The sequence below is a fragment of the Grammomys surdaster genome, unplaced genomic scaffold (assembly GCF_004785775.1).
Source record: "Grammomys surdaster isolate TR1022 unplaced genomic scaffold, NIH_TR_1.0 166, whole genome shotgun sequence".
NCBI classification, from domain to species: domain Eukaryota; kingdom Metazoa; phylum Chordata; class Mammalia; order Rodentia; family Muridae; genus Grammomys; species Grammomys surdaster.
Window position 1 is genome coordinate 12,898,235 of NW_021604614.1, and position 20,377 is coordinate 12,918,611.

The following is a 20,377-nucleotide window of genomic DNA, read 5'->3' on the forward strand; positions in this document are numbered from 1 at the left end:
CGGGGCAACCGCCGAGCCCAGACCTGCGACAGAGCAGCAACAGAAAGCCTCCCAGCAGAGGCACCGGCAGAATGCGGTTCCCGTCCTTCCCGGCAACGGGATCCAGGCGCCGCGGGCCGCGCGACCCCACCCCCACCCCCACCCCCATCCCCAGACCCAGACCCACCTAAGCTCCCCTGGGGACCACGCACCTGCACAAGCCGCGCAGCGTCTCGCCCGGCCCGCAAGGAACCCCCCGCTGGGCGGGGCTTCAGGGGCAGGCCCCCCACGGAGAGGGTGGAGCTCCGGGAAGGGCGGGGCAAACGAGTGAGGGCGGAGCTCCAAATGGAGCAACGGCGAGGCTCTTCGGGGAGGAACTTCAGGGATGCGGGGCGGGGCTTCGGCGTGGGGGCGGAGCACTGACTCTGCCCCGCCTTGCAGTCGGTCTGGGACGCGCTTGTGGGTTGGTGGCAGCTGCAAGGCTCTTTCCCACGCCCGTTGGGCTGTCAGCGCCGAGCCCCTTCCCCCGGCCAGTGGCCACACAAACTCCCAAGCTCTGGCTGCAGAGCAGCCTTTATTCTCCCTGCTAGTCAATCAAGCTAAGGAATGCTTCCTCCACCGAGCGGTACTGGTGCAGCTGGATCTGGACCTCCACCGACAGGGGCTCTGGCTGGTACCCGCTTTCCATGGTTGGAGCCGCCGTTTTTGACCTATCTGAGGAAATATAAGCGCGAGTAGATGAGTCCTAAGGGAAAATTGGGCTGCAGGTCTCCCCGACCCTGGACGTATTTCCTCCCTCATCCGGGAATTCAAGCCCTGTTCTCCAACCTAGAGGAACTTCTGAAAGAGATCCAGCCCTAGTATGTTAACCGCAATCAAGAATACATCAGTTCAATAAGCCCCAAATGTTTAAGTTACAAAAGAATAAGGACCAACTGTTTAAGTGGCAAAATAAATAAATAAATAAAGGCCCAACTGTGTGAGTTGCAAAACAACTTAGCTACTTTGAAGATGATTAACAGATGGGACATGGAACCTGAAGAGATCACCTCCTATAGCCAGGCAGAACCACCAACGGAGGAATAAGGACACCAGCCAACCCACAAAATTTTTGACCCAAAATTTGTCCTTTCTAAAAGAAATGCAGGGACAAAGATGGAGCAGAGACTGAAGGACTGGCCAACAACCAGCCCAACTTGAGACCCATCCCATGGGCAAGCACTAGTCCCTGACACTATTAATGATACTCTCTTGTGCTTAAAAACAGGAGCCTAGCTTAACTGTCTTCTGAGAGGCTCTGCCCAGCAACATTGGACAGAGGTCGTGGGGATCCTTGTGGAAGAGTTGGGGAAAGGATTGAGGGTCCCAGAGGGGATAGGAACCCCACAGGAAGACCAACAGAGAGAGTCAACTAACTTGGACCCCTGGGAGCTCACTCTGAGCCACCAACCAAAGAGCATGTACTGGCACATGCAGCTCAGTCTCCATGTAGGTCCCCCCCCCAAACAAATGTAGCAGCGGCTCTCCCCTAAAGCTTGACTGTGGTATCTGTTCCCCAACAAGGTTCCCCTTAATCCTGTAGAGATTTGATGTGTGTGTGTGTGTGGGGGGGAAGGTTATGCGTTTGGGATGGAGAGAGAGAGAAAGAGAGCAAGAGAGAGAGAGAGAGAGTAAGTTCGGTCCCCAGGACCCACTTGTCCCTCTGGCCTCCACATGCAAGCCACAGCCCACGCATACACACACACACACACACGTGCATACAATAATGTGAAAAGCAAGAAAAAGAAAAAAGACCCTGTGGTCCTCACTCAGTTCCTGGAGGACCTTGGTAACCCTAGGTTTGATTCCCAGCGCAGCATGAGAGAGGAGAGCCATGAATATTTTGCAGATTGTTCTTCTGTCTGTTTTGGTGGTGGTCTGTTTGCTTTTGAGACAGGGTCTCTGAAGCCCTGGCTGTCCTGGAACTCACTGTGTAGTCCAGGCTGCCCCTTCTACTCTTACCCCCACCCCCCAGATAGTTTCTTAACACTGAAGAAATCCTGAAGCCAGGTGTGACAATACACATCTGTAGTTAGAATTCGGAGGTAGGGAGATCAGGAGTTTAAGGCCATCCTTAGCTATATAGCAAGTTCAAGCCCAGCCTAAGCTACATGAAACCCAGTCTAAAAAGAGAAGAAAGGCTAGTGAGACAACTCAGCAGGTGAAGGCGCTTGCTGCCAAGCCTTATAACCCAGGTTCAATCCCTTTCCCTCCACCGCAGAGGAAGGAGAAAATGGACACCTGCAAGTTGTCTCCTGACTCCTACACAGGCACCACACACAGTATATATACACACACGTATACACACTAGTTTAAAAATAATCCAAAAACTTGGCACTTACTAAATCAGTTGTAATATCCAAGAATATTCATAAACTCTATTTGAAAACCCCCCTAAAAGACTCCCTTTGGGGCTGGGCTTATACCTCAGGGATGGAACACTTGCCCAGCCTTGGGTTCCTGGGATGATTCTTAGCAACCTTTAAAAGGAAACTCCTGTCCTTCTCAGCTTTGTGTGCCTGTGAGGCTGGATTTTTCCCTGTGTGGTTCAACCGCAGCCACACAACCCCAGCAAGCCTGTAGCTGCAACCGTCCTCTATTCAGCGACATTAAGAGATGAAATGTTTTTAAAAAATCTTACAAATTATCTCCACAGTCAGGCGTCACAAGACATATCCATACAGTCCACTATGGCGTGTCTTCCAACATTTTTTTTTGTTTGTTTGGGGACAGGGTCTGCCATTGTTGTGACAATGAGTGGGCTAAACTGGCTGGCCATTGAAGCCAGGTTGAATGTCTCCTTATCATTGGGGGTTACAAGATCAACCACCTCTTAGGTGATTTTATTATTGTTCTGTTCTAAGGGGTTATTTGTTTGCTGGGGAAAGTTTTCTTTTTTTTTCTTGTTGGTTTGTTGAGACAGTTTCATGTAGCCAAGGCTACCCCTAAACTCATGTAGCTGAGGATAACCTTAAACTCTCAATCCTCTTGCCCCCACCTCCCAGGCTTGTGCCATGCCTGGCTTGAAGTTTTTCTATTAAAGGCACTGAATGCTATCAATTAATCTCCAAATACTTTAATGGCACCCCACTAATTGTGAGTTCAAGGCTAACCTGGTCTACATAGTGAGTTCCAGGTCCATAAGGGAGACAGAGACCCTGACTCAACAATAACACCACCACCCCTCCCCCAATCTAACACACCGGAAACAGAGGCAGGTGGAATCCTGAGTTCCCAGCCAGTGAAAGAAAAAAAAAAGGAAAGAAAGAAGAAAGAAAGGAAGAAAGAAAGGGGCTGTGGGGAAAGTGAAGGAAGGATGTAAGACTTACCTAGCAGAGAAATGCAGGTACCCATAGACTAAGTCCTCCTGGTTCACCCAGCCCAGCCCCCACTCCAACACCTCCCCCAGAACATCACAACCTACAGCTGTGCTTGGGTCTAGAGAGAAGATTCTGGACTTGCATCTGTGCTGGATAGAAGTGAGTCTCAGCCCTTTTGTCCCGGGACTCTATATCTGGGATGGCCCCTTGGCAGGGTCTCTGTCCCCACCCTGCCCTTGGTGGCTGCTGGTGGGTCTTACCTTTTTTGAGGGATTTCTTTACCTTCTTTGAGTCCTGAGAGAAAGAACCACAAAACCAGGTGTTTGCTGGAGCAGAGGCCAACCCTGAGGCCAACACTGGGGAACACCCACCCCTCCCAGGGCCATGAATTCATTCCTGAACCGGGGGAGAAGGCTCCTGATGAGGAGGGTGGCTAACCTGGACCACATTTGAGGAGGAGGTGTCACCACACGAGTGACTATCAAAGTACCCAGCAGCCATCCAGAGTGCCACCACTCCCGGCCACACCCCCTCCCTGCCTGGCCCAACAAACTTTCCATAAAGAAGAGGAGAGGCAGAAACAAAAGGGCAAGACCAAGGACCCCTTAATACCCTGGCATGTGTGAGCCTGTCGGTCTCCAGGGTGCGGACCACCCCAAAATTACAGACAGTGGACACCACTGGCTCCCCTGCCAGCAGGGGCTCCAGATACACCAGCCCGCTACCCAGCACGCTCAGCACAGGTGGGTCCTGGCGCAGCTCCCTGGGTGGTTCCTTTTTCTTCTTGGGGCTCTTATCCTGTGGTCAAGGCCAGGAACACAGGCATGAGCAGGGCTGGGCCACACTCCCCTCCCTGCTCTGAGGTGGCCCACACAGGTCTTGCCATCACCTTGGCAGCCTCTTCTTTCTTTTTCTTGTCTCCTTTCCCCTTCTTGGCAGGCAAGGGACTCTCCACAGGAGTTGGTACCACAGGCCAGGAAAGGATCTAGATAACAAGATCCAGCCCTCAGCTGAGCAGAAAAGGCTGGCAACTGGGGCCCTGCCCGTCCTGTCCTTTCTGGAAAGGCTTGGAGAGGCAGGGATGTGAGAACGTGTTGGGGAAAAGGGATATTGGAGAGGATGTGGACACAGAATCCTCCAGCCAATGGGAGGCCAGCCCCCCTGCCCCACTCACTTTTTCTTCTACGATGCTCACAGTGGTCCCTGCCAGCAGGAAGGCCTTGACCCGTATCAGCTCCTTCAGAGTGTGCCTCATCTCATAGGTGCAAGGGATAACATCTGACCAGGGCTTGTGCACTGTGTTGAAGAGAACTGTCCTTGGGAGTGAGAGATGGGTGGCATAAGTGCCAGGCGCTGTGAGGACAATGTGGGGCCAGGCTAGACACCCAGGGAGAAAGCAAGCACTCACAAATGGTGAAGCGTGGGGAAGTGAACCATGCCACCAGACAGAAGAACTGGAAAGGTAGTAAGTAGCAAATTTCAGAACCCCAGTTACAACTCATAACTGAGAACAGCAGGAGTTCAAACTAGCTCCCCGACCAGATTCCTGTCCTGGAGCACGTGACCACGACACCCCACTAAGAGGACCCTGACAACTGGTCATGTAGCATAGACCTAGAGTTCTCCATGCTAATGAGGTATCTAGGGGCCCCAAGTATATCCAGTGAACATCCTTCCTGGGTATCCCTTCCCGCAAAATATATTTAATCTCTGGTTCACTCTGAGTAAATTGTATGCAGCCCCATCTGCTATGAATGAACAGTTTGGACAAACAAGGACTGTCTCCTTCATCAAGATATTCCTTGGGGGAGGCCTTCAGTCATACAGAGCAGCACATAAGTCTCCTGCAGAAGGACCTTCCACACTACTGGCTTACACCCTGGATTCCCCCACCTCCATCCCAACCTCACATTCATCATAGGTCCACGGAAGGTCTCCAGTGGCATCTGGATACACAGGAGGATGGGGGCTCCCATTCTCAACCCTTGGAGGTTCCCAGCAGTGTCTGGGTGCCCAAGAGTCTGAGAAGCACAGCCTCCATCCCAACCCCTGATGTCTGTCACCCAGAGAAACATGGGCTGGGACCCTTATCCTAGACTGTGTTTGTGTTGGCGTCCCACAAGCCCAGCTTGGTGATGCAAAACACAGAGTCACAGCGAGCAAAACAAGTTCTCTCCACCAGCAGAGGACTACAGAGAAGAAAATTCTGACCCATGCTACAGCATGCATGGACCTCAAAACCACATCACGCTCAGAGAAATGAGCCAGACACGGAAAAGCAAATGCCGTGACCTCATACAGAAGCCATATCTGGTCAGATCTATGGAGAAGAGGAGTGGGGAGGAGGACGCCAGACAGCAGGGCAAGTGGCGTTAAGCACAAGAGTTCTGATCTGAGGTAACGGTGAAGGAGCTCCATCTCCCAGTGATCACCCTGACTCAGCCCCAGAGAGCTGTACATAGTAAGACTGGAGCGATATCCCCAGGTAGGGTTACGGAGAGTGTTAATCTTGCCAGGGATAGTGGTTTAGATCCTAGCCAGCCTTGCAAATAGACATTTTGCTAAGGGGAAAACTCAACTTTGGTCCCAGCCACAGTGACACAGTAAGTTCAAGGCCAGGTTGGGCTACAATGAGACCCTATCTTTTTTTTTTTTTTGAGACAGGGTTTCTTTTTATAGATATTATAAAATATCTGAGGCAAAAATGGACAGAGTTGGAAGGAGGAATGGACAACTCAGCAAAGATGGTTCAGTGGGTAGAGCAGCTCGCTACCAGACTTAACTACCTGCGCTCGACCTCTGGGACAGCAGACAAAGAGAACTGAGCCTTGAAAGGTGACCTCTGACCTCCACATGAGCTTTATTACTGAGGTGATACAGGAATATATCCCTAGCCCTGATTTCCACACTTCTGTTAAAAGACTTTTTTAAAAAAATGATGTGTGTCTGTGTGTGTCAGAGTGGAGGACGGGTACAGATGTTGGGAGACATCAAATCCCCTGGCCCTGGAGTCTCAGGAATTTGTGAGGGGTTCAGTGTGGGTCCTGGAGATTAGACTCTGGCCGTCTCTGTGTGTGTGTGTGTGTGTGTGTGTGTTTGCACACACACACACACACACACTTATATTTTTTGAAGAAACAGTTGAGGACTAGTGAGATGGCCCAGCTGGTAAAATGCTTGCCAAGCAAACCTGACAACTTTAGTTCAGTCCCAGGAGCCCATGTAGAGGTAGAAGAGAGAACCAACTCCACAAAATTGTCCTCTGACCTCCCATAAATATCCACTTAAATTAATTTAAAAAGACACTAATGCCAGGCAGTGGTGGCCCACACCTTTAATCCCAGTACTGGGGAGGCAGAGACAGTCAGATATCTGAGTTTGAGACCACCTTGGTCTACATAGTGAGTTCAAGGACAGTCAGGGCTACACAGAGAAACTCTATGTTAAAAACTGATTGATAGATAGATAGATAGATAGATAGATAGATAGACAGACAGACAGACAGACAGATAAGAAAAATAAGACACTAGTAAGAGAGAGACAAAGGTAGCCAGGGGAAAAGCTACTGTACATACATCACTGAGAAAAATCACATACAGAATAGAAAAGGAAATCTCATGAACCACTGAGACAACTATGAAAACAGGTAAGAGATACAAAGAGTAGTACAAAGGATGACATTTAAGGGCCGGGTGTAGTGGTGAGTGTCTATAATCCCAGCACCCAGAAGGTACGGGTACCTGTGAGGCCCAAGGTTAACATGAGGTCTTCCCTGGTCATTCTTCACCTTATATATCTTGAGGCAGTTCCCTTGTTGAAACTGGGGTTTCCTGTCCCATCTAGTCTGCCTAGTCAGCTTACCACAGGGATTCTGTCTGCCTCTCACATGCCGGGGGTTCCAGGCCACGCCCACCCAGCTTTTACCCTGGTTCTGCGGCTGCAGATTCTGGTTTTCATGCCTGTGTAGCAAGCACTTCACCTACCCAAACATCTCTACAGCCCAACAGCTTAGGTCCGAAAGGCTCCCAGCATTCTCTGATGGGGTTAGAGTTCACTGGGTCTAGACTGTGGAGGTATCAGGTGATAGGTGCCCACGTGACCACAGACTCCATCGAAAACAGAACTACTGAGCTTAGGCAAGCTTCTCCAGCAGACCTCATTTTATAAGAATTGCCATGGCTTGTTGACCTACTATGCATCCAAATACAAAGAGAAAAGAGGGCTGGGACTGGGGGTGGTGAGGTCTACTAGTATGATGTCATTGCTTCAGCCTCTAGACCTGAAATGACGACAAACCACAAACTTGATACCTTGAGCCTAGCACGCCTTGCCACACTTTATAAGAACACATCCCAGGTCGAAAATCTGAAAGAGGGGATAGAGAGATGGCTCGGAGCTTAGGAACACTGTCTGCTGCTCTTGTGGGGGTCCTTGGTTTGGTTTCCAGCATCCACATGGCAGTTTACAACTAGCTAGAACGCCAGTTCCAGAGTCTCTTCTGGACTCTTCAGGCATTAGACACACATTAGACACACTCATACACAGAAAGTAAGTGATTTTTTTTTTTTTAAAGAAAGGCTATAAGAATCCAATTCCAATGGAAGGCAGGGGCAGGTGGATTTCTGAGTTTGAGGCCAGCCTGGTCTACAGAGTGAGTTCCGGGACAGCCAGGGCTACACAGAGAAACCCTGTCTCGAAAAACCAAAAAAAAAAAAAAAAAAAAGAATCCAATTCCAAGAATTTTTGGTGGAAGCTCTCCTGTTGCCCTCTGTTGACAGGGAAGTCAACCTTTCAGAGAGTTGTGGTTCCCCAGGCATCTGGCGGGGGAAGGGGAGAGGCTTCAGTTGTACTAAGTGGAAGGTTAGGGCTTCAGAAAAAGAAGGTCTGTGGCTAAGCCCATCCTTACTGCTAGCTCACAGCCTACAGGCTAGCTACTAGAAAGTCCTTGGTTCTTTGTGGTTTGACAGAATGGTCAAGGGAAGCTGCAAGGTGCAGCCCTGACTTGCACAGCCTCAGATGCTCCAGCCACCCTCCCAGCTGCCTCCTACCCTTACCCTGGGGATGGACAGAGCCGTACGTCTATCCGTGGCCGCAGCTTTGCCAGCTCTTCCGAAGAGTCAATTGACTGTGGCAGGGCGGCAGAGTGGATGGAAATGCTAGTCTCCGACTCATCTATCTCTGTTATCCCAGATTCTCCGGAGTCCTCAGCCATCTGATTCATCTCCTTAGCTATAAACTCAGACATCTCCTTGGACATCTCCTCAGTAGAGTCTGGAGGAAACCTCGGACGGCCTCTGTGGCGGTGGCGGCCCTGGGTGGTGGCCTCTGTGGGATCCAACAGACCCTCCTGTTGGTCATCCTCATCTGTGCCAGAGAAATGCTTGTCGATCTGCCAGCAGAGACAGAACGTGGGTTAGACTGTTATCCCAATGAGTGTAGGCTGACACGGGCAAGTGTCTGGATATTCTTCTGAATCTGTGCTGTTAGAGACGGGAACTCGAGATCTTACGAGTGCCAGGCAGGCATTTTAGCACTAAAGCTGTATCCCAGCCTTACAAGCTTAGGATGAAGGAGGCAGAAACAAAGGCCATCTGAACAGAGAACACCTCTCTGCCTGGGTGGTGTCCTTGGGTTGGCATGAGATACAGAGGTTGGGGAGGAGACATGGTGAAAATTGTCGAGCGGGGCCAGGAACAGAGCTGGCCGAAGCATAACGTTCTGTGTTGCTTCCTTATCAGGGTCAGTTGGACCAGGGACAGGAAACGGGCATGGCTGAGACTCGCCCTGCCTAGGGAAAGGGATATCAGGTATCCCGGGACCAGCAGGACATACCTCATCCAGAACGCTGTCAGGATGGTTGTCCTCCAGTCCACTAGCATTTCCTTCCTTGTCCTCATCTTCCACAAAGTCATAAGACACGTAATAGCTGTAGCTGATGAAAGGACCATCAGGTCCTGGCTCCGGGTCTAAGATAGAGCTATCCAGAACCCCCCTGACATTTCCAATGGTCACCACAAACTGGGCCTCGCGTGCCAATAGGTCTGCAAGGAGCAATGACAAGGCTGAGTGGCTGGGCTGGAAGGAGGCATGGGTCACCTGACATCCATCCCAACCCACTTCTAGAGTTAGAGTCGAAAGCTCTACCAAATTCTGTCAGCGTGACTAAAGGGTAAGCCATTGGGGGCTGGAGAGATGGCTCAGTGGTTAAGAGCACTGACTGCTCTTCCAGAGGTCCTGAGTTCAAATCCCAGCAACCACATGGTGGCTCACAACCATCCATAATGAGATTTGATGCCCTCTTCTGGTGTGTCTGAAGATAGCTACAGTGTACTCATAAATAAAAATAAATAAATCTTAAAAAAAAAAGGGTAAGCCATTCATGAAGCCTTGATTTACTGTCTGCTAAATGGGGGTGCGGAGAGGTGAGCTGCAGAAAGAGAGTTCTGGGAGACGGAAAGATAGGAAATATCTGTGACATCAGCTGGTGCCCATGGCTGTAGCTACTGCCAGATGGCTGTGACTCAGACTTTCAAAGGGCTCTGATGCACCTTATCCCAGGAGCCACAAGGGGGTGATCTCTAGCCACCATAGAATCAAGATCCACAAAGAACAGAAGATGCCCCAAATCCCTACTGCAGGAGTCCTACACAGAAAAAGCCCAAAACCAAGGTAGCTTAGTGTACCTGACCAGGGTCAAGGCCAAATGGGGAGCTGATGGCTAGTTTAAGGGAGGTGGGCAAAGCAGAGTCTGGGACATGTGATCTGTACCTACCACCGTGAGTGCTGAGTCCCCGGAACTGGTGCTTCTCATTGGGAGACACAGTGATGTCATCCAGCACACAAAGGCGTGCCAGGCTGTCTATGGTGAAGCCACGGTAGTAAGGCACCAGAGCCAGTGGGTTCCCCTGTAGCACCAGGAGCCTCAGGTGCTTCAAGGTACTGAGACCCAGTATCATGTTCTGCAGATCTGTCAAGTCGTTGAAGCCCAGGTCCAGGGAGACGAGTTGGGGCCTGGGAGGTTGGCCAAAATGCTGGTTAAGAAAGTCAGCGAGCAGAGGGACAGCACGCGAGCCATATGCCTTGCAATGTCCTATACCCAGATTAGCTCTTGAGCCTGCTCCCCCTTTCTCTCCAGAACACAGCTCGTGTTCATGGACTCCCAGAGCCCTTCCCACCTCACGGCCATCTACACCTCCCTCTTGGTGAGCTATCAGCCTAGTGCTGTGCCTCTAGAACATTCCCCACTGACAGACATGCTGGAAGCCACTGTAGGGAGTAAGGTGGGGGTACACTGGGCTGTGGCATCCAGAGATATTGAGCTGGAAGTCTTTCTCGTGGCCACAGGGAGCTTGTCAGCTCAATTTTTAGGCAAGCGGTTATCAACCTGTGGGCTGAGACCCCTTTCAGAGTCTAGCAAACCTTCCACAGGGATTGTATATCAGGTATCCTGCATATCCTATATTTATATTACAATTCATAACAGTAGCAAAGTTATAGTTACAAATATTATGGTTGGGGGCGGGGAGGTCACCACAACATAAAGAACTATTTTATAGGGTCACGGCATTAGAAGGTTGTGAACCACTGCTCCAGGTGACATGAGAGGAGAAGTAATACGCTAGTGTGAGCAAAGGGGACTGGCTGGCAAAGATAAAGCCCAGGGCCTCCGATACAGAGACCCAGACACAGAACAGGCAGAGCTCTGCCCGATGCTACAAGCTACAGAGCAAGCTGACTCTAGCTCCAAGCATCAGAGAATCCCATTGCCTGTCATGGTCACGCCAGGGCTTTCCCCACAGCCTGAACCCAGCCTCCTCACTCTCTCTCCTCCCCATTCCTCTTCCAATGGCCTGTTCTGCTATGATGGCTACTGGCCAGTCCCCAGGAAAGGGCAAGTGGAAGGGTGCAGGGAGCCTCACAGGCCCTGCCCGATGCCATCTTATCTCAAGAGAACTGGGGGGAAACGGGTTCCCAGGAAAGAGTCTCCCTCTTAATCCTAAGGCAGTGAGTGATGTGTTGGTTCACACGGGCTTTTTGTGAGATCCAGATCTGGCCTGCAGCCCAAGGTTATATGGTATGCATTCCAAATCAAAAGGCAGATCCTTGTTCTCAGCCAATGGCATGAACCTAAGCTGGCTGTTCCAGGAAGACCACGTCACGATTTCCTGTTCGTCTTGTTTGCTGATAACGGAAGGAGGGAATCCCAGGGAGAGGAAGACTATGCAGATTGGCTGAGAATAGCGGAGGAGAGAGGGAGCCAGGAGGTCAGCCAGGGAAGGGCCTTCTCTTTTCTATGGCATCTTACATCTCCAAGAGGGGGTGGTTGGACCATCCTTGAGGTATTGGGGTTGGGGTGAAGGAGAAGGATAGGCTGCATTATTGAGTTTGATGTAAGCCTTGGCTACATTCGATTCTGTCTTAAAAAGAAAGGGGGGAAAGGGGGACCGGAAGGGGGAAGAGACTCTGTAAAATACCCATGGGAATGCCCTCAGGTGTCAACAATCTGCAGCTTCTCTCAGAGGCCATCCTTCTGCTCAGCTCCCGGGGTGGCCTTTTATAAATGGCTTCGGGTCTCTTCTCATATTTCGGATTCTAAATTTTCCACTTGTTAATCCACCAAGGAAACAAGAACCTCTGGGGGTGGGGGATGTCCTGCAATGCTCTGGTGAATGTTTAGCAACAATGGAGCACCTCAATATCCTCTCTAGGACAGTGGTTCTCAGCCTGGAGCGATTTTACCCCTCAGAAGACTTTGGGCTCTACCTGGAGATGTTTTGATGACCACAAGGACGGGCAGGGAGAGGTAGGGGCTACTAATATCTAGCGGCTGGAGGCCAGCATGCTGCTCAGTGTCCCCCAGATAGAAAGCAGGATACACGGAAACGTCACAGAGCTAAGCTGAGGCCCCCTCACGAAGTACGGATCATGCTCACTCATCCCTACCAGGCCCTGGCACCCTTATCCTTCCTGGAGGTTCGGTGAGATATTGTGACTGAGAGTAAAATCACAGGGTGGGTTAGCAGCCCTGTAGAAGTTACGGAAAAAGCGATGCCAAGTCCTTCAGGGCCATGTCACCCACACCTGTGGCTCCCTCCTTTCATCCAGGCTCCCAAGTTACCAGTTGTTGGAGGTGACATACAGACTCTCCAAAGGGCCCAGCAATTTGTTGTGGCCTAGCCCCAGGTGCTGCAGCCTTGGGGGCGGGGGTGAGCACAGACACTCCATGCTGGTGATCAAATTGCCGTACAGCTCCAGCACCTGAGAAGGACAGCATTGGTCTTGACTGGAGGGGTTTGTCTCACTCACCACAGGTTCCTACTCCTGCCTTGAGAAACACAGGAAAGGAGTTTGAGTTGCCTGCTTCCTAAGGCCACTTGCTTTAAATACTACAGTAAGAGGCTGGGATGTAACTCAGTAGAGAGCTTGCCTTAGCATTCACGGGACCCTGGGTGCCATCCCCAGCACGGAATACCAGTGTGATGGAACTTCCCTTAATCCCTATGTTTGAGAGGTAGACACAGGAGTACAAAGACTTCAAGATTATCTTTGACTACATAGTGGGTCTGAAACCAGGCTGGGATACATGAGACCATCTCAAAAAAAAAAAAAAAAAGGTTAAGGGTTGGGGGTTGGGGCTAGGGGTAGGGTTAGGAGGGGAGGGCAGAGAGCTGATAAATGCACTTACTGCATTCAATTCCCAAATCCCAAGGTGGAAGGAGATTAACTCCCAATAAAGCTGTTCTCTGATCCACCTGTGTACCAAGGGACAGTGCCCCCTCCATACACACACAAAATAATAAAATTTAAAATAAAAAATTAATGTAGGAAGAGTGGGTAAGGTGCCATGTGCTTATAACCCCAGTGCTCAGGATCCTGAAACAGAAGGCTCTCAAGTTCCTGGCTAGCTTGGGCTCCTTGGTAAGTTCCGAGTCAGCCTAGACTACACAGCAACGCCTTGTCTCGGGTGAAGTAGGAAGACCACACTGCAGCCAAAGGGGAAGGTTCTTTACGGTTTGAAAGGGGAGGTGGTAGGGAGTGGTTTGGGGGGGGTCGATTTTTGTTGTTACTGAATTTTTTTTTGAGACAGGGTTTTTCTTTTTCTTTTTTCTTTTTTTTTGGTTTTTCAAGACAAGGTTTCTCTGTATAGCCCTGGCTGTCCTGGAACTCACTCTGTAGACCAGGCTGGCCTTGAACTCAGAAATCTGCCTGCCTCTGCCTCCCAAGTGCGCCACCACTGCCCGGCTGAGACAACAGGGTTTTCTATGTAGTCTGGCTATCCTGGAACACTCCCTGTAGACCAGGCTGGCCTCCAACTCAGAGATATGCTTGCATCTGCTTCTTGAGTGCTGGGGTTAAAGGCTAGTGCCGCTACCTCCTGACTTACCTTCGTACCCTCTCAATCCATGGTACTGAGACAAGCCACTAAGTTAGCTGCCCTCAGTGTTGGACTTCAATGGGGTCATTTTGATACACTCAGCTGAGGACTCATGATACAGTATGGTTTATCCTTTTTATCTGGTGTGTGTGTGCGTGTTCATATACGTGTACATGTATGTGCACATGTGTGTAGGCAAGAGTATGTATGGAGACCAGAAGAGAGCCTCAGCTTCTTAGACTTCACTTGCCTTGGTTATTTTTGAGACAGTCTTCCACTGACCTGGCACTTACCATGTAGACAGGCTGGCTGGCCAGAGAGTCTCAACAATCCCCCTGCCTCTGCCTCCCCAACACTGAGATAAAAAGCACACCTCACATCATCCAGCTTGTTTCAAGACCCAACCTGAGTCTTCATACTTGCAAGGTGATCCCCTTACTGACTGAACCCACCATCCTAACCCCTCGCCTAACTGTTTTAACATGGTAAAATGTATGCAGATTTGCCATTTCAGGTATATAATTTTCAATGCCAACTACCATCCTCACCTCAAACAGATGTCTGAGAAAGAAAGGAAGGAGGGAAGAAAGAAAAGGAAGGAAGGAAGAAGGAAGGAAGGAAGAAGAAAGGAAGGAAGGAAGGAAGGAAGGCCACCACATAGTAACTTCTTCTGGTCCTTCTTAGCCCCCCATGATCTTTGTGACCCCCTTTTTCCTGTGGACTTTTCACTTCTGCATATCTCATGAAGTGCATTTTTTTTTTTTTTTCAAGACAGGGTTTCTCTGTGTAGCCCTGGCTGTCCTGGAACTCACTCTGTAGACCAGGCTAGCCTCGAACTCTCGAACTCAGAAATCCGCCTGTCTCTGCCTCCCAAGTGCTGGGATTAAAGGTGTGCACCACCACCATCTGGCTATGAAGTGCAATTATACGTAAGATCTGTCTTTCTTTTTTTAAGTCTGGCTTCTTTCTCTAGTGTGATATTTTCTAGGTGACTCTCATAATGCCCTTCCTTGTTTATAAGTGACCAACATTCCACTACATGGAGAGCCCACATTTTGCTTATCTGCTCACTCCCAACTGGCTGTTGCAACTGGGAACGCTGTGAACACGGGTGACCAAGCACCTGCTAGAGTACTTGTGGGCAAACACCATGGGAAGGAGGGAACTGCCGAGTACAAGAGGGTTATGTAAGTCTTTTGAGGAACATGGTCTGTGTTTTAAAAGCCAGGGGCTGGGTCTTAGCACATAGCCACCCTTGTCAGAGCTGTGCAGGACAGGCTAGGGGCAGGACCAAGACTCAAGACCTATACAGAACATATACCTTCAATGTTGGGGGCAGATTGGTAGCATCAATTTCCTCAATTTTATTGGCACTCAGAACGAGCTCCTCCAGCTTTAGAAATTTCAAGAGGTCTTCATCCACCAGACTCACCTGCAAGAAAGGGAAGGGAACTTGAGGACCCTGGTGAGCCAGGCAGCGCTGGAGCAGACAGCATGTTCACATTGGGAAGGTAACAGCTGTGTCAACTACCACTCTGCTGCTGGGACAAAAACGTCATGACAAGACGACTTCAGGAAGAGTTTATTCTGGCTTATGGTTGCAGAGGGCAAGATATCCATAGTGGAGGGGAAGGCGTGGCCTTGGGTAGCTAAGTGATCACACTCCAACCACACACAGGAAGCAGAGAGAACAAGGAAGTGAGGAAACCTCGTGGCCTGCCCTCAGTGATTATAGTCCTCCAGCAAGGCTGCGCCTCCCACAGGTTCTATGGCCTCCCTAGAAAACTGGAGAACCTCAGTTGTCCAGATATCTGAGTCTGTGGGGACATCTCTCGAAGTACCACAACTGCTCATCCATGCTGAGTTAAGTCCCAGGTCCAACAACCTCATACGGACTTCCCCTTCTATATCACCGCCCACACGGCCTGGCTCTAAAGGGTTTAAGGGCGTCTTCTAGCCCTGCCCTGACTCTAAAAGCAAGCTTTGGATCTCCAGCACAGTGTCCTGTGTCCTCCCTGTGTTGGATCATGGGACTCTTGGGGAAAAACAAGAATCTTTTCTCCTCTCTACCACAGTCACATGAGCCCAAGGAACTACTGCTGTCGGGGCAGCAGCCTTCAGGGTGATTCCGTCTTGTTGCAAGCTGCCATGTAGCTCTGGGCCATGCAAGCCATCCTTCCCTCTGCTGGACAGGGTCTCCTGAGACCAGCAGAGGTCTCGGAGCATCTATGAATATTCACTGGCATGCTCTGAGATTTGTCTGCACGCTGCAGTCTGAACCCTGAGTCAACTCTGCTGCTTTAGTTCTAGGTGAGACTGAGAAGTCAGGCTTGCGCAGATCCCTTAGAATACTCAGAGCCCAACCAAGGAGGATTCTGGGAAGGGATGTAGGGAGGTGTGAATGGGAGTGGGGGGGGGAGTGTTGTTCTATAAACAACTCCATAAACATATTACACCCATCAACATGAGCTTCAGTGAATCGTTCTTAGGGCTGTTGGTGCTTCCTGTTACATTTTACATCTGCCCAAGAAAATCATGTACCAGTTGACCTGCCTGGTCTTCCAGAATAACTCTGGGTCAGACAGAGCAGGGCCTGCCAGCCACCTCACCTCACCTCACCCACGAATCCCAGTTTTCCTGTGGCCCCAAGGACATCAGAAGTTCTTCCTGACTGGCCTTCCCAAATCCACTAGTTTGTCTAGAATTGAGGGGTGTATCCCAAGGACTCAGAAAGCCCCAGACAAAATGGTTTGGATGGTCACAGGAGGAGGAAGGAAAGATTCAGGGAAGGTAAGCATCCTTGCTGGTTTCTATGTCTTATTAATAGGACAGCTTTTCAAAAACAGACCTGCTTGATGTTATGGGCCTTCCCTAGGCCCTCTCTTCACACTTGAAAGTAAAATGAAACACTGTGGATTCTCCAAAAGGGGAGCCTAGAGTGTGTGCAAGGAGCCAGCCATAGTGGATACAGAACTGACCTCCTCTGGAGAGAGAGAGAGAGAGAGAGAGAGAGAGAGAGAGAGAGAGAGAGAGAGAGAGAGAGAGAGAGAGAAGAGAGAGGCTTAACAGTCATGGGGGCTCTCCTGCTGCCCCAGCAGCTCACCCAGCTGTTCTTCCTTCCAGTGATTACACCCAGCACTTACCCCCTTGTCTACCACCCGCAGGGACCGGAAGTAGGAGTAGAAGAAAGTGTCTTTGATCATCAGTGGATTCTGGATGGCCAGTTCTCTCAGGAAACGGTCCTCTGCGCTGGAATCCTTCAGCATAGCCCAAGGAGAGTGGTTGCTGCGTACCAGACCCAGGAGGGCCTCCACAGTCTCCTCCTCGGGGGCCACTGTCTCCTCTTCCTTGGGGATCAATTCCTTCCAGGTTCGACATTTTTGAGGAAGAAAGCGTGACTTATTCTGCAGAGGTAGAGAGGGAAGCCTTCGCATATTTATTTATTGTGTTGTGTCTGGGTGTGTGTAGACATGTGTCCACCATGACAAGTGCATGTGGTGCTCTCTGATTAGACTGGGTTCTCTAGAGGAACAGAGAGTGTAGAATATGTAAAAACACACACACACACACACACAGTTAAAGGGGATTTATTAGAATGTTTATTAGAATGGATTATAGGCTGAGGTCCAGCCACTCCAACAATGGCTGTCTACTTACGGAAGGTCCAAGAATCCAGTAGTCCCATGTACAAGACTGGATGTCTCAGCTAGTTGTCAGTGTATGCCAGAAGCCTACAGACACAGGCTCTAATGCCAGGGAAGGAATGGACTTGCCAGGGAGAACAAGCAAAGAGAGCTAGCTTTCTTCTTCCACGTCCTTTAAACAGGCTGTCACCAGAAAGTGTGGCCAAGATAAAGGTAGATCGTGCCAACTCATACGATATGAATTAAAAGTGGGTCTTCTCCTTTCAGATGACTTATTTAAGAATTAAAAAACCCCTCACTGACATGCTCAGCCACTTGGATTTTAGTTAATTCCAAATGCAGTTAAGTTGACAACCAGGACTAGCCATCACAGGCTCAGAGAACAATTTGCAGGAATTGGCTCTCTCCCACTACCAAGTGTTTCCCAGGGATCAAACTCAGATCACTGGGCTAAACAGGAAGTGCCTTTTCACACTGAGCCATCTCACTGGACAGGACTGCTTGTTCGAGACAGGGTCTTAAGTGGATCAGGCTGGCTTTGAACTCACTGAATAGCTGAGGATTACCTCGAACACCTTGATCATCCTGCTTCTACCTCCCAAGCTCAGGGACTTCAGGCATGCAGCGCTACACTGGGTGTGATGAGACCCAGGAGTTCAAACCCAGGACTTTGTGAATGCTAGAAAAGACTCGTCCAGCTGAACGACATGCCTGGCATACGCTAATGATGTGTGGGGGCAGAGTTTCTCTGTGGGGCATAGGCTGGCCTTGAACTCTCAGCCTCCCAAGTGTCATTAACACATACAGCAAGACACAGAAGAATTCAAAGACCAAGTTCCTGTTTTCACTTTCCTCTGGAGTTGGGAACTTTCAACATCCCAAACAAAATAGAGTTCTGGGCTTGAGAAGTACTTAGGGGTATTTGCAGCTCGTCCAGAAGCCCCCAAGTTCAGTTCCCAGCACCTGTGTCAGGCAGTTCAAAAGCACCTGAACTTCTGGCTTCGGGAGAGCCAACATGCTCTTCTGGCCTGAGAGTACCTCTCCTAACATGCATGTACTCAAACAGAGACATACAATTTTAAAAAAATAAATAAATAAAAGGAGATTTCATTTTGACTCCACTTGTACAGCTGCGTACAGGGGGCTCGGTGGGCAATCTGGTAAACTAAAAACTCACAAAAGAGACACTTTCCAAAGATTCGGTGAGGTGAACCGTGAAACTTGAGCTTTGGTGAGTAAAAGATGAGTCTGCTCCTCAGCAGCTACCTCCTCCCGGCAACGGTTGACACACAGCTCTCCAGATCGTATGGGGCTTGAACACCCTGCCTCTTAGCTATACCTCCCCCCCTAGGTACATCCCCAAAGCCCTAAGCCCTAAAACTTAGCACAGTGCCTCGCACAGAGTAAGCATTCAACCTGCACCCGTGGCCTACACGGAGCATTTCCCTGATGGGCGCCTGTGTTCCTCTACAGGGGGAAGGCCAGTTTCGCTGTTTTACTTAGGGTAGAGGGGGGCACCGCTGACAGCCAAGACCATCTAGCTGATTCCAGATTCTCAGGACACATTTGATGGGCCTCTAAATCTAGTCATTCTCCCCATGTCACCCTGCGTACTCAGCTGATGACAATGGATCCTCTGTGTACTGAGCAGGACTGAGTGTACAAGCTGAAGTAACAGGGGAAGGGACCTCCGTGCCCTGTTGGATCAGATGTTTTTCCTAGCTGTGCTGACTATGCCTTTGGCTGTATTTCTCTCTGTCTCCCCTCAGTCTGGAAGCAGGGCAGAGGTTGTGCAATGCCTTAGACATCCTGAGTCCAGCATGGCCCCAGGAGAAAAGGAGGCAGGGACGGAGGGCCAGAAGACCCCTTCCCACATGAGACCTTCAGAACGGCGAGAGCTAGCCCTGGTAGCCCCAGAACACCAGGAAAACCATTTTCTCCACATCTCATGAAGGGCTATAGAGCAAACTGTTCAAGACCAAAGCTCTTCAAGACTCAGGGAAGCCTGCCGTCTGGAGCTTGGCCAACCAGCTGCTCTAGGCTAGCATGAGGTCAAAGGTCAGCCTGATGTGCTGGGTCAGTCCATTCCGGGTGGGTTCCCCTATGACAAGGTAGGCGCTTGGTCCCTGCATTCCTTCAATATTCCAGTCTTCACGGTTCACCCCGACCCGCAAATCAGCCAATGCCGAAATGACCACATCCAAACCACCCTTCAGGCCTCAAACTTGTATGTGAGCATCTACTGACCCCAAGGCACCCCAGCTCCCAGCTAGGTACCACCTACTTTAGTACATTCCCTGCGGCTATTTTGGTCCAGTCCCAGCTCCGCCCCTGCTGGATCCTTCCCTTCCTAGCCCCCTCCCCCGTGGGGGCACGCACCCAGCTCCCGATGCCACACGGGAATTCGCGCAGACACAGCTTCCGCAGGTGCTCACGCACAGCTGTGCTCAAGGTCCCGGGTACGCCCTCGGTCTGCCTGTAGTCGCTAGTGCTGGACTCTCTGGTCTCCATGCTGTGTGAGGACGGCTCGTTGCTAAGCAACCGCCAGACGCGTTACCCTGGGTGCAGTGTGCAGGCGGCGGAGGTCCCTTGCAACAGCAAGTGGTGGCTGCCTCTTAGGATAATAACGGGATTATTTTCCGCCTCCTGATGACTGTCTGGAGAAAGTGCTGTCTGTTGTTCCCATCTGGCAGGTCTAAAGAAAAATTAGTCCAACGTTAAACATTTTAAGAGTTTTTAAGAGTCCAATTAGCCGGGCAGTAGTGGCGAATGCCTTTAATCCCAGCACTTGGAAGGCAGAGGCAGGTGAATTTCTGAGTTTGAGGCCAGCCTGGTCCACAGAGTGAGTTCCAGGACAGCCAGAGAAACCCTGTGTCGACCCCCCCCAAAAGACTCCAATTAAGGGATCATCAATCTTATCTTGCTATCCCCTGAAGCTCCTCCACACAGCAAGGGTTCCCCACCTGTGGTCTGTAAAATTAATGGAAGATGACTCTAACTGGAAATGTAACAAGACATGA

At 50.3% G+C, this 20,377-nt stretch overlaps 1 protein-coding gene across 3 annotated transcripts; it reads right to left on the bottom strand.

Moving 5' to 3' along the window:
* Window positions 1–529: 529 nt before the first annotated feature.
* Window positions 530–19,873, bottom strand: Lrrc43 (leucine rich repeat containing 43). Of its 3 annotated transcripts, none has more exons than XM_028766004.1 (12): window positions 19,737–19,873; window positions 16,857–17,117; window positions 15,035–15,145; window positions 12,457–12,596; window positions 10,111–10,349; window positions 9,171–9,379; window positions 8,393–8,727; window positions 4,534–4,654; window positions 4,228–4,323; window positions 3,951–4,136; window positions 3,599–3,632; window positions 530–693 (listed from the first exon to the last, which is right to left on the bottom strand). In XM_028766004.1, exons 1-12 carry the CDS (start codon window positions 19,866–19,868, stop codon window positions 566–568), a joined length of 1,992 nt encoding a protein of 663 aa, XP_028621837.1. In that variant the 5' UTR covers window positions 19,869–19,873; the 3' UTR covers window positions 530–565. The 3 variants fall into 3 exon arrangements, with proteins under 3 accessions (XP_028621837.1, XP_028621838.1, XP_028621836.1); XM_028766005.1 differs by having other exon boundaries at window positions 3,621–3,632; window positions 4,513–4,654; XM_028766003.1 differs by having other exon boundaries at window positions 4,513–4,654.
* Window positions 19,874–20,377: the final 504 nt, after the last annotated feature.